General features: G+C 43.4%; 1 protein-coding gene across 3 annotated transcripts; it reads left to right on the top strand.

The window, feature by feature from the left end:
- The first annotated feature begins 1,528 nt into the window (after positions 1-1,528).
- Positions 1,529-12,117, top strand: LOC121001241 (39S ribosomal protein L36, mitochondrial-like). 3 transcript variants are annotated; one of them, XR_005779012.1, is made up of 4 exons: positions 1,529-1,538; positions 4,473-4,480; positions 9,750-10,147; positions 11,693-12,117. XR_005779012.1 is itself a non-coding variant. In XM_040432215.1 (2 exons), exons 1-2 carry the CDS (start codon positions 10,121-10,123, stop codon positions 12,016-12,018), a joined length of 369 nt encoding a protein of 122 aa, XP_040288149.1. In that variant the 5' UTR covers positions 10,097-10,120; the 3' UTR covers positions 12,019-12,117. The 3 variants fall into 3 exon arrangements, 1 of the variants encoding a protein (XP_040288149.1); XM_040432215.1 differs by lacking the exons at positions 1,529-1,538; positions 4,473-4,480 and having other exon boundaries at positions 10,097-10,163; XR_005779013.1 differs by lacking the exons at positions 1,529-1,538; positions 4,473-4,480 and having other exon boundaries at positions 10,098-10,180.
- The last annotated feature ends 587 nt before the right edge of the window (positions 12,118-12,704 follow it).

Genomic DNA, 12,704 nt, shown 5'->3' with positions numbered 1-12,704 from the left:
CTTTTCAGACAGCCCTCTGCTTTTTAGGACCTCACGCTCAGGATCCAGGCTGATAATTTGAACAGTCCTGGATTCTGATGAAAGATTGGACCCCGAGAAAGGATGGTCCCCTATGTGGGAATTTTCAGGGTTCTTCCAGAGCTAGTTCCCTTAGTACTGGGAACCAATTTCTTTTTGTCCAGTATGGAACCACTAGGATTACTATTACTGGGTCCGATCTTATTTTTTGCAGTACTCGGGGTATTAGCGCCCAAGGGGGAAAGGCATAGGCTAGTTCCCAAGCCCACCTGATTGAGAATGCATCCACTGCCCAAGGGTTCTCCCTGGGGTTTAGGGAGCAGAAAGGATGAACTTTTGCGTTTTTCCTTGACGCAAACAGGTCTATCTGGGGGGTCCCCCATCTCCTGGTGATCTGATGGAATACCTCAAAGTTTAGGGCCCATTCTCCTGGATCTATGGTCTTCCTGCTGAGGAAGTCCGCCTGTATATTTTCTGTACCTTTTAAATGGATAGCTGTGATGGATGGAACATTTCTTTCTGCCCAGAAGATTATTTTTTTCAGACAGATCTTTTAAGCTTGGGAATCTTGTGCCCCCCTGATGTTTTAAATACGTGACTGCTGTTACGTTGTCAAAGATTTTCAGGTGTCTTACGGATACCTTGTCCTATGACGCCTTCAGAACTTCCCAGATCACCCTCAGTTCTCTGTGGATTGATGATTTTATTATTATGTTGCCCTGGTAGATTAGTGAGCCTACCTTTGCTCCCCATCCTGTGCCACTTGCATCTGTATATATTTGTATTTCTGGATTTTTTATCCAGGGCACACCTCTTAGCAAGTTTTTGTTTTCCGTCCACCAGTTCAAATCTGATCTTACGCGGTTGGGGATGGAGATTCTTTTTTCTACAGAGGACTGCCTCTTGTCCCAATTCTTCATGATCCAAGACTGGGCTACCCTGGTATGAGCTTGGAACCAGGATACTGCCGTTATACAGGAGGTCATCATTCCCAAGAGGCTCATGGCACTGCGGATTGAGCACTGAGACTGGCGTTGGAACTTTTTTGTTTTGTCTATAAAAGGATTTTATTTTCTCCTGAGGGAGGGATGTTATCTGAGAAACTGAATCCAGGATCACCCCCAAAAATTTCATTCTGGTGGATGGAACTGTGCACGATTTATTTAGTTTTATTATCTAGCCTAGGTCTGAGAACCTGCGTATTAGGTTGTTGGTAATGCTGGTTGTCTCCAGTTCTGAGGACCCCAGAACTAGGAAAACGTCTAGGTACAGAAATACTTTTATTCCTTCTGCTCTGAGGGGGGGATATCATTTCCACTACGAGCTTCGTGAATACCCTTGGAGCAGAGAAAATGTATTTCTCCCGAGTGGTCTACTAGGGCAAATCTGAGGTATTTCTGATATGTTTTGTTTATGGGACATGATAGTAAGCATCCTTTAAGTCTATGGACGTCATGAAATCTCCGGCTTTGATCAAAGGAATGATGGTTGCTATGGATTCCATCTTGAATTTTCTGTATGTGATAGCTTTGTTTAGTCCCTTTAGATTTATAATAGTGCAGAAGGAACCGTCTGGTTTCTGAACCAGGAATAAATTGGAGTAGTAACTTCCTCTTTCCGCACTGGGGACTTCTGCCACCACTCCTGTATCTTTAAGTTGAAGGGCCCTCTGCCAGATTTTTTCTAGAGTCTTTTGGCTGTGAGATGTTACTCTGAACTTTTTTGGAGGGACTGAGGAAAATTCTATCCGGTAGCCATTTCCTAAGATATCTAAGGCCCACGGATTTTTGGTCACCGTTTCCCAACGAGACAGAAAATTCCTCAGTCTCCCCCCTACTCTGGCGTCATTGCTTATCTGCTTGCTTATTCTTGGGGTTGAGAAGGAATCCTCTGCCTTTTCCCCCTTTCTGGTAACTCCACCTACCCGACTTCCCTTTGCCCCTATAGGATTTAGTCTGGGTATTAAAAGAACGAAAGGGATTCTTTTTACTTTCTTCCGGAAAACCCTTTCATTTTGTCTGCTGCTTTCTCAAGGATGGAGTCTAGCACGGGTCCAAAAACGTATACCCCAGAAAAAGCTATAGAACATAGCTTAGCTTTTGAGGTTCTATCCCCTCCCCATGCTTTCATCCACAATACCCTTCTAGATGAATTGGAGAGAGCAGCATTCTTGGCGGCGAACCTCACAGACTCAGTTGAGGAATCCACCAAGAATGCGGTGGCTGATTTAAGGAGTGGAATAGAATTTAATATTTCCTCTCTTGGGGTTTTATTTTTAATATAGTTTTCCAACTCATTGAGCCAGAAACACATGGATCTAGCTACCAACTTCGCAGCTATGTTTGTTTTTATACCAAACATGGACGCCTCCCAGGATTTTTTTTAGAAGTGAGTCGGCCTTCCTTTCCATTGGGTCTTGTAATTGTGACGAGTCCTCAAATGGGAGGGAGGTCTTTTTGACTACCTTTGCCACCTGGACGTCAATTTTTTGGGTCTCATTAAACAATTTAACATCAGCCGGATCAAATAATAGCCTATTCCTGAATTCCTTGGATACCCCCAGTCTTCTCTCAGGATCCGTCCATTCATCCAGGATCATATCTTTTATGTTTTCGTTCACAGGAAATACACTGCTCAAAAAAATAAAGGGAACACTTAAACAACACAATGTAACTCCAAGTCAATCACACTTCTGTGAAATCAAACTGTCCACTTAGGAAGCAACACTGAGTGACAATCAATTTCACATGCTGTTGTGCAAATGGGATAGACAACAGGTGGAAATTATAGGCAATTAGCAAGACACCCCCAATAAAAGGGAGTGGTTCTGCAGGTGGGGACCACAGACCACTTCTCAGTTCCTATGCTTCCTGGCTGAGGCTTTGGTCACTTTTGAATGCTGGCGGTGCTTTCACTCTAGTGGTAGCATGAGACGGAGTCTACAACCCACACAAGTGGCTCAGGTAGTGCAGCTTATCCAGGATGGCACATCAATGCGAGCTGTGGCAAGAAGGTTTGCTGTGTCTGTCAGCGTAGTGTCCAGAGCATGGAGGCGCTACCAGGAGACAGGCCAGTACATCAGAAAACGTGGAGGAGGCCGTAGGAGGGCAACAACCCAGCAGGAGGACCGCTACCTCCGCCTTTGTGCAAGGAGGAACAGGAGGAGCACTGCCAGAGCCCTGCAAAATGACCTCCAGCAGGCCACAAATGTGCATGTGTCTGTTCAAACGGTCAGAAACAGACTCCATGAGGGTGATATGAGGGCCCGACGTCCACAGGTGGGGGTTGTGCTTACAGCCCAACACCGTGCAGGACGTTTGGCATTTGCCAGAGAACACCAAGATTGGCAAATTCGCCACTGGCGCCCTGTGCTCTTCACAGATGAAAGCAGGTTCACACTGAGCACATGTGACAGACGTGACAGAGTCTGGAGACGCCGTGGAGAACGTTCTGCTGCCTGCAACATCCTCCAGCATGACCGGTTTGGCATTGGGTCAGTAATGGTGTGGGGTGGCATTTCTTTGGAGGGCCGCACAGCCCTCCATGTGCTCGCCAGAGGTAGCCTGACTGCCATTAGGTACCGAGATGAGATCCTCAGACCCCTTGTGAGACCATATGCTGGTGCGGTTGGCCCTGGGTTCCTCCTAATGCAAGACAATGCTAGACCTCATGTGGCTGGAGTGTGTCAGCAGTTCCTGCAAGACGAAGGCATTGATGCTATGGACTGGCCCGCCCGTTCCCCAGACCTGAATCCAATTGAGCACATCTGGGACATCATGTCTCGCTCTATCCACCAACGTCAAGTTGCACCACAGACTGTCCAGGAGTTGGGAGATGCTTTAGTCCAGGTCTGGGAGGAGATCCCTCAGGAGACCGTCCGCCACCTCATCAGGAGCATGCACAGGCGTTGTAGGGAGGTCATACAGGCACGTGGAGGCCACACACACACTACTGAGCCTCATTTTGACTTGTTTTAAGGACATTACATCAAAGTTGGGTCAGCCTGTAGTGTGTTTTTCCACTTTAATTTTGAGTGTGACTCCAAATCCAGACCTCCATGGGTTGAAAAATTGATTTCCATTATTTAATTTTTGTGTGATTTTGTTGTCAGCACATTTAACTATGTAAAGAACAAAGTATTTCAGAAGAATATTTAATTAACTCAGATCTAGGATGTGTTATTTTTGTGTTCCCTTTATTTTTTTGAGCAGTGTACTATTTTTGGGCTCTAAGTCCCCCGAACATTTCATCCTGGACAGATCGTGGTTTTTTCACCTCCTCAATGCCCATGGTTGCTCTGACAGCGCCCAATAATTCCTCCATGTCCTCAGATGAGAAGTATTTCTTACTATCTTCCACAATTTCTCCCTCAGACAGAGCGTCAATATCTACGTTCTGTCTAGAGGTGGAAGCCTCCTCGTCCATGTCCTCTGAGTCAGAGGAGGATGGAACAGTCACCTTAGTTTTTTTTGCCGGTGGTGTTGGAGGGACAGATCTGAGAGAGGCCAGGGAGGACTTTATTTTGCTCTGAATCAAGGATTTGACTTCCATGAGTATGGATGGTTGCTCCTCCTTTACAAGATCAATGATGCAAACTTGGCAGTGTTTATTTTTGTGATTTTCTGGAAGCCTCTTGCTACAAGTCGCACACCTAGGGACTTTAGTTTTAGTTCTGGGCTTTTTTACTCCGGTTGGAGTAGCCGAGGGGGGCTTCAGAAGATTCCATCTGGACTGCAGGGGCGTCAGGGACAGACATCTGGAGCTTGGAGACACTCAGAGGGAGGCCCAGTCGTTTTCCACCACATCTTCAGACTGCCGACTCTACAGTCGTGGCCAAAAGTTTTGAGAATTACATAAATATTGGAAATTGGAAAAGTTGCTGCTTAATTTTTTATAATAGCAATTTGCATATACTCCAGAATGTTATGAAGAGTGATCAGATGAATTGCATAGTCCTTCTTTGCCATGAAAATTAACTTAATCCACAAAAACCTTTCCACTGCATTTCATTGCTGTCATTAAAGGACCTGCTGAGATCATTTCAGTAATCGTCTTGTTAACTCAGGTGAGAATGTTGACGAGCACAAGGCTGGAGATCATTATGTCAGGCTGATTGGGTTAAAATGGCAGACTTGACATGTTAAATGGAGGGCGATGCTTGAAATCATTGTTCTTCCATTGTTAACCATGGTGACCTGCAAAGAAACGCGAGCAGCCATTATTGCATTGCATAAAAATGGCTTCACAGGCAAGGATATTGTGGCTACTAAGATTGCACCTCAATCAACAATTTATAGGATCATCAAGAACTTCAAGGAAAGAGGTTCAATTCTTGTTAAGAAGGCTTCAGGGCGTCCAAGAAAGTCCAGCAAGCGCCAGGATCGTCTCCTAAAGAGGATTCAGCTGCGGGATCGGAGTGCTGCCAGTGCAGAGCTTGCTCAGGAATGGCAGCAGGCAGGTGTGAGCGCATCTGCACGCACAGTGAGGCAAAGACTTTTGGAAGACGGCCTGGTGTCAAGAAGGGCAGCAAAGAAGCCACTTCCCTCCAAAAAAAACATCAGGGACAGATTGATCTTCTGCAGAAAGTATGGTGAATGGACTGCTGAGGACTGGGGCAAAGTCATATTCTCCGATGAAGCCTCTTTCCGATTGTTTGGGGCATCTGGAAAAAGGCTTGTCCGGAGAAGAAAAGGTGAGCGCTACCATCAGTCCTGTGTCATGCCAACAGTAAAGCATCCTGAGACCATTCATGTGTGGGGTTGCTTCTCATCCAAGGGAGTGGGCTCACTCACAATTGTGCCCAAAAACACAGCCATGAATAAAGAATGGTACCAAAACACCCTCCAACAGCAACTTCTTCCAACAATCCAACAACAGTTTGGTGAAGAACAATGCATTTTCCAGCACGATGGAGCACCGTGCCATAAGGCAAAAGTGATAACTAAGTGGCTCGGGGACCAAAACGTTGAGATTTTGGGTCCATGGCCTGGAAACTCCCCAGATCTTAATCCCATTGAGAACTTGTGATCAATCTTCAAGAGGCGGGTGGACAAACAAAAACCAACTAATTCTGACAAACTCCAAGAAGTGATTATGAAAGAATGGGTTGCTATCAGTCAGGAATTGGCCCAGAAGTTGATTGAGAGCATGCCCAGTCAAATTGCAGAGGTCCTGAAAAAGAAGGGCCAACACTGCAAATAGTGACTCTTTGCATAAATGTCATGTAATTGTCGATAAAAGCCTTTGAAAACGTATGAAGTGCGTGTAATTATATTTCACTGCATCACAGAAACAACTGAAACAAAGATCTAAAAGCAGTTTAGCAGCAAACTTTGTGAAAACGAATATTTGTGTCATTCGCAAAACTTTTTGCCACGACTGTAAATGCCCAGAGCGGCGTCTGACGTCATCGCAGTGCGCGCATGTCCGGTCCAAGCTCCGCCCCCATCAGCCTTCTGCAGGTCCGTAGCCGAGTGCAGCACTGACGCTTTTCTACAGGGAGTCGGCGTGCAGCAAGTCTCTGCGGCGCGCGGTCAGCTTCCTCAATGTAGGGAAGGGGGACCCAACGAGATACAGGCCCCTGCTGACAGGGACGAGATGCAGCTCCATTGTCATCCTCTGCCCAGCATTGGACTCAACCGCAGGAGGGCAGAGGGAAGGGACAGAGATCCCTGAAGTATTTAAAATAATAAAAAAAGTAGAAAAAAAAAAAAAAAAAGGTCTTCACCTCCACCAGGAGGACTCTCTGTGAGGTGCCCCCGTAGGGACAGGAAACACTGAGGGTGAGAGTGGGTGGTGGCCTTTTAAACTCTCTGTTCCTGCCCCTACAGAGGTCAAGGGGTCAATCTCATGATAGAGCCGTCATGGTGGACGAAATGGAAATTAACCTTTACCACAAGTGTTCCCTGGGTAGAGTAGCACATTGTTAATTTAAAACTATCTGGTATTAAAGCAGTTTTTTATACAATAACATGTGAATGACAGAATGGAATGCCAATACAGTATAATGGGAAGTAAAATGTGATTTGGAGTGTGAACCATTCAACATATCAAATAAATCTTTAGCAGACATAATCTCCAAGTTCAGTGGGAAATAATTAAGTGGAGATGAAAGGAGATTCAAAGGGTATAATGGGAAGTGGAATAACCCTAGAGAATAATGGAAATTGAATTTTTTAACTAAAGACAACAGCTTTCCTCCCCCCTACTAAATATAGGCCCAGGACTAGAAATGGGCTGTGATTTTGGGGTGGAGGATACATGGGGGCAACTACGGGTCCATGCACACTACAAAATTTCCAAGCGGAGAAATTCAGTTTGGAAATTCCAAATGCGTCCCGCCCCAACTGATTTAGTCGGTGCTTGGGCAGCCATTTGCGTTCCCTATAGTTGGCAGTGCATTCCGCTCAATATTCCGCTGAAAGAATGAACATGTTCATTCTTTCGACAGAAAAATTTCAGTGGAAAGCTTCACCGCTGAAATTCTGTAGTGTGCACTGTGCTGCGGAATCCCATTCGTAAAATGGTAAAATGTAGGGGGGGGGGGGGACGGGGGGGACTGAAGAAACTCCTATAGCATGTTGGTATTACGGAGAATGAAAACTGACAAGTTTATAGAGAATGTGTAAATACTTATTTTATTTAAAACTTTTCTTATTTAAAGGGGTAATCCAGGATTAGAAAAACTACAGTTTTCTTCCAAAAACAGCACCACACCTGTCCTCAGGTTGTGTGTGGTATTGCAGTTCTGCCAAGTGAATACCACCCACAACCTAAGGACAGGTGCGGTGCTGTTTTTGGAAGACATAAGCTCTTTTTTTTTTATTATTCCTGAACACCTTCCTTAATTTTTTTTGCATTCAACAGAACTTTTATTGAAAGTTTTTTTTTTTTGTAGAACAGGAATCAAAAATAGGAGGGAGGCAAAAGCTAAGAAGGGATGGTTGGGAAGTAGGGAGGGGTCAAAATAAAAAGTATACAAATAAACAGACATTTCTGACCCAGCAGAAAAAACATGAGACTCTGAGACAAAAAAGAACGCAGTGGTAAACAATGGCAGTGCCATAGGGGAGTGTATGAAGTAGCAAAGTAAATTGTCAGAGAAAAGGGTAAACAAACGAAGAACAATGTTACAACAAATTGATAAAACTAAAAACATAGGGGGAGATTTATCAAAATCTGTACAGAGGAACAGCTGACAGTTGCCCATAGCAACCAAACAGATTGCTTCGTTAATTTGTAAAAAAGAAGCCTCTGAAAAATTAAGGGTAGGGTCACACTGAGCGCATACGCAGCATATTGGACGCTGCGAAAAATGTTCCGGGCAGCAGAAAATACGCTGTGTATGCGCTAGGAGCAGACACACATGGCTTTTCTCCGCTGTGTCTGCAGTGAGGTTCGGAGGTGGCCCCGCACGTCAGTGCGCTCAGCCTGCCTCTGAACCTTACTGCACACACAGGGTCGCGGAGGGAAAGCCCTGTGTGTCTGCTCCTAGCACATACGCAGTGTCGCTGTCCGGCACATATCTCGTAGCCTCAAATACACTGCGTATGCGCTCAGTGTGACCCTATCCTAAGGGTGTATTCAAACGTACTGTATCCCGCACATACTTGATGCTGTAGATTTAACGTTGTGTTCAGTCATTCTATAGAAAACAGTTATAATCCAAGGTAATTTTCATTTTACAATATGCTACTCTACCCAGGGAACACTTGCGGTAGAGGTTAATTTCCTACATAACACAGATTTACCTGGAAATGAGCTCATACGGTAGTTTACTTCCCATTATAGTCTATGGGCATTCCATTGTGTCATTTCTCTTGTCATTTCATAGAAACCAATGATAATCCCACTTAATTTCAATTTTAAATAATCCCACTGAACTTGAAGAGTAAGCCTGCTAAAGATTTACTTGATATGTTAAATGGTTCAGACTCCAAATCAAAATTTGACTCCCATTATAGTCTATGGGCATTACATTATGTGATTCACCTTTGCATTCTATAGAAAACGGTTATAATCCAAGGTAATTTTCATTTTACAATATGCTACTCTACCCAGGGAACAATTGCAGTAAAGGTTAATTTCCTACATAACACAGATTTACCTGTAAATAAACTCATATTTTACTTCCCATTATAGTCTATAGGCATGCCTTTGTATCATTGCACCCTCGTCATTCTGCAGAAAACAGTGATAATTCCACTTAATCTGAACATTAAATAATCCCACTGAATTTGGAGAGTATGTCTGCTAAATAATTATTCGATATGTCAAATGGTTTTGTCTCTAATTCAAATATTACATTTCAATTATTCTCTATGGGCATTCCACTTTCCTGTTAAAGTCTATGGGCATTCCACTCTATCATTCCTTTTAGTATGCCCCCCTATTCTTGTCTATTTTGGGGACAAGGACAGGTAGGTATTGTTACAATGGATCTGCAATGAAACCGAATGCAACACCGATGTCACACAGACATCATCCGTATTTTTTGCAGATCACAAAATACATAAGGTTGGGAGAATGCACCCTTATAATCGTATACAAAATGATGGTAAGATACAGTCAATCACGATATTTTGCAAAGGTATTGCAAAAGTGCACATGGCTTTTGATAGCAAAAGGGGCCTCAGGCTGTGGAAGAAACAGTGCTGATGTAGCAGAGGCGCTGTCAGTGTTAGTTTTATGCATTCAGAACATCATTCTGGATGTATAGAAGTGTTAGTGAGATGGAAAATACAATGACCTGTCCGCTGTGGGTGACCTTCTCCCCAGTACTCGACACAGCGGCGCTGAGCTGTCTCCCAGTATGTACGGCTACACATGCCAAGGACCGTGGAACAAAAAAAGAGCTCCGGTAACTCCTTACGATACCACGTCCCAGCACCAACCAGGAGGCCGCCATGTCAACAGTGACCTCCACTTTTCCCAGTTAGCGCCGCCTTAAAGTGACTTGGACTCCGGAAGTAATGTGTAAAGAAGTACAAGTATCTCCGAGTTTAGAGATCTTACGAACCAATGAGAGAGTGAGTTACGTGTGTGTCATCAACACACACCCCTTCTCCGACGTGTTAGTGACAGCTGAGGTTGAGAAGTGCGCATGCGTGGAGCGGTCCGGAGTGTTGAGGTCGGTGTATTCAGTGGTGAGTCCGGCTTGGGGGTGAGAATTACAGCAAGCGGATGTGTAATGGCTTATCTGGGTCGAGTCACACGGGCGTCAAAGTTTTGTGTTATATCTGTTATGTGCATATAAAGTTTGTTTCGAGAAAAATATAAAAATAGTGACTACACTTAGTAAGGGTCTGCTGTAATTATATGTCCTCTATAGTCATGTGACTGACGGCCACTTCCTGCCTGTATCATGTCCATCTGCAGTAACTGACCACAGTCACTTTATGTCTTCCTGGACCACACACTTCAGGATCAGAGCACTGGAGCAGCAGGTGCCAAAGGAAAGTGTGGTGTGCATGGCAAAAGATTGATATTCCAATATGGATCTTGGTCGACAAGGGGGAAGATCTTTGTTGCAAAGGCTGTGTGGTCTAAAATTCACCACAATTCGGCCATAAAAATCCATCGTAAAGTAAGCTAACCTAACCAACAGAGGCTATAGAGTTAGACAAATGTCTAACTCCTTGCACCACATTCATCATCCAGGCGGATCCCTGACTTGACAGCCTAAGTTTACACTGTCTATGGGATTAGTACATCTGGGCCTAAGAGTTCTCATTTTTTCATTTTCATAAAATGATAGCTTAACATTTTTCTTATTTATTGAAAAAATAAATAAACTTGAGACCTGCAAAATGCGGTTGGTTCATAAACAGAGCCTAACTGGGGTAGATTGATGTAGCCACACAGATTAGGCAGTATGATCAACATTTTATCAGCTTTTAGGAACCAGCTTTAAAGGTGTATTCCCATCTCAGACATTGATGGCACATCGCTATGTCAGATAGGTGCAGGTCCCACCTCTGCGACTTGCTCCTGTATCCAGAGCGGGGTCCCCGAAGTGAACAGAGTGCATTCCTACATGTGCAGCCACCCTCTTTACCGCTATGGGACTTTCAAAAGCAGCCGATCGTGCTCTCTTGGCTCTCTTCAGAACTTCCATAGCGATAAATGGAGAGCATGCGGGTGTGCTGCCTTTCCCTTTGGAGGCCCTCGTTCTGGAGATAGGAGTGGGATCTGACATTAATGGCTTCACTAGGATATGCTATCAGTGTCTTAGATGTACCAACCCCTTTAAGAAATAATTCTAATAAAATAGGTTTAGAATAGTCCTCAGTTGTATTTGTTTGCTTTAATATGTTGATCTTGCTTTTGAAGATTAGTGACTCTCCGGTCCATACAGTACCTAAAATATGACATGTCACATGTATATAGTTAGCATTTATACCTGGTACCCTACATTCTTCTCTTGCTGCCTCAGTTCTGTTCTCCCTTTCCTGAGATGGAGCCAGCCCATAAGTCATCGGTTCTGGTTCATCTAAGGAGAGTGGACCTTATTTTAGACTGTTACAGCTCTCTGCATGAAAACGCAGAATGTGAATGTAATTATGTAGAATATACAGTTGTCATGTATGGTCAGATACTAGGTTTTGATTGCAGGGTCTCTAAATTATCTCACATATTAAAGTTGACAATCTTAATACATGATTTATTTTTGCAGGTCTGACTATGGCATTGCTTCTTAGGAGAGCTTTGTACTCTTTGTTGAATCCTCAGAAACTTGTTGGCAAGAGCAGTGTACATTTTTCTTTCATGTCCATGGTCTTCAACACATGTACTCGATACTGCAATCCAAAGAATATAATTTACTTCAGAAGTACGTTTCTTCTGCCTGGTAATTACCTGCTACCAGTGCAACAGACGTCTGGGCTGAAAACTAAAGGTGTCCTGAAGAAGCGCTGCAAAGACTGTTACATTGTGAAAAGACGTGGGCAGCTTTATGTCTACTGCAAGAGTAATGGCAAACACAAACAGAGATTGGCATAGTTGATGTCTGAGCCTATACAATAGAGCTGTAACTGGACTGTCTAGTTTAGTACCTTTAATGTCCCTGGAACACAATAAAAAAAAATGTTAGATTGTTAATCCTCTTGGACGTGAAAACTGTCTCTATGTCATGTGAGCTTTGTTTTTCCACAGTTGTAAGTGATCAACTATAGGCAGACCTGGTTTTAATGTAATGGCTGGTTGATGTATATGGTATCCATGCATAGAAAATTACTCAAACAAGTACAAGTAGCACTTAAACTGTGACCATATTTAAAAATACAAATTACTTTTTTAATCCATATATAAATAGTACAAAAATCATAATATCAATTTAACCCATTATGGACCGGGCTCATTTTCACCTTAAGGACCAGGCCATTTTTTGCAAATCTGACCAGTGTTACTTTATGTGGTGATAACTTTAAAACGCTTTTACTTATCCAGACCATTCTGAGATAGTTTTTTCGTCACATATTGTACTTCATGACACTGGTAAAATGAAGTTTATAAAAAATACCAAATTTACCCAAATTTTGGGAAAATTTGCAAATTTCCAAGAGTCAATTTCTCTACTTCTATAATACATAGTAATACCTACAAAAATAGTTATTACTTTACATTCCCCATATGTCTACTTCATGTTTGGATCATTTTGGAAATGATATTTTAGTTTTTGGGGACGT

Source organism: Bufo bufo, chromosome 5 (assembly GCF_905171765.1).
Source record: "Bufo bufo chromosome 5, aBufBuf1.1, whole genome shotgun sequence".
NCBI classification, from domain to species: Eukaryota; Metazoa; Chordata; class Amphibia; order Anura; family Bufonidae; genus Bufo; species Bufo bufo.
The sequence above is the reverse complement of the archived record's forward strand: the minus strand, read 5'-3'. Positions and strand labels throughout refer to the sequence as shown.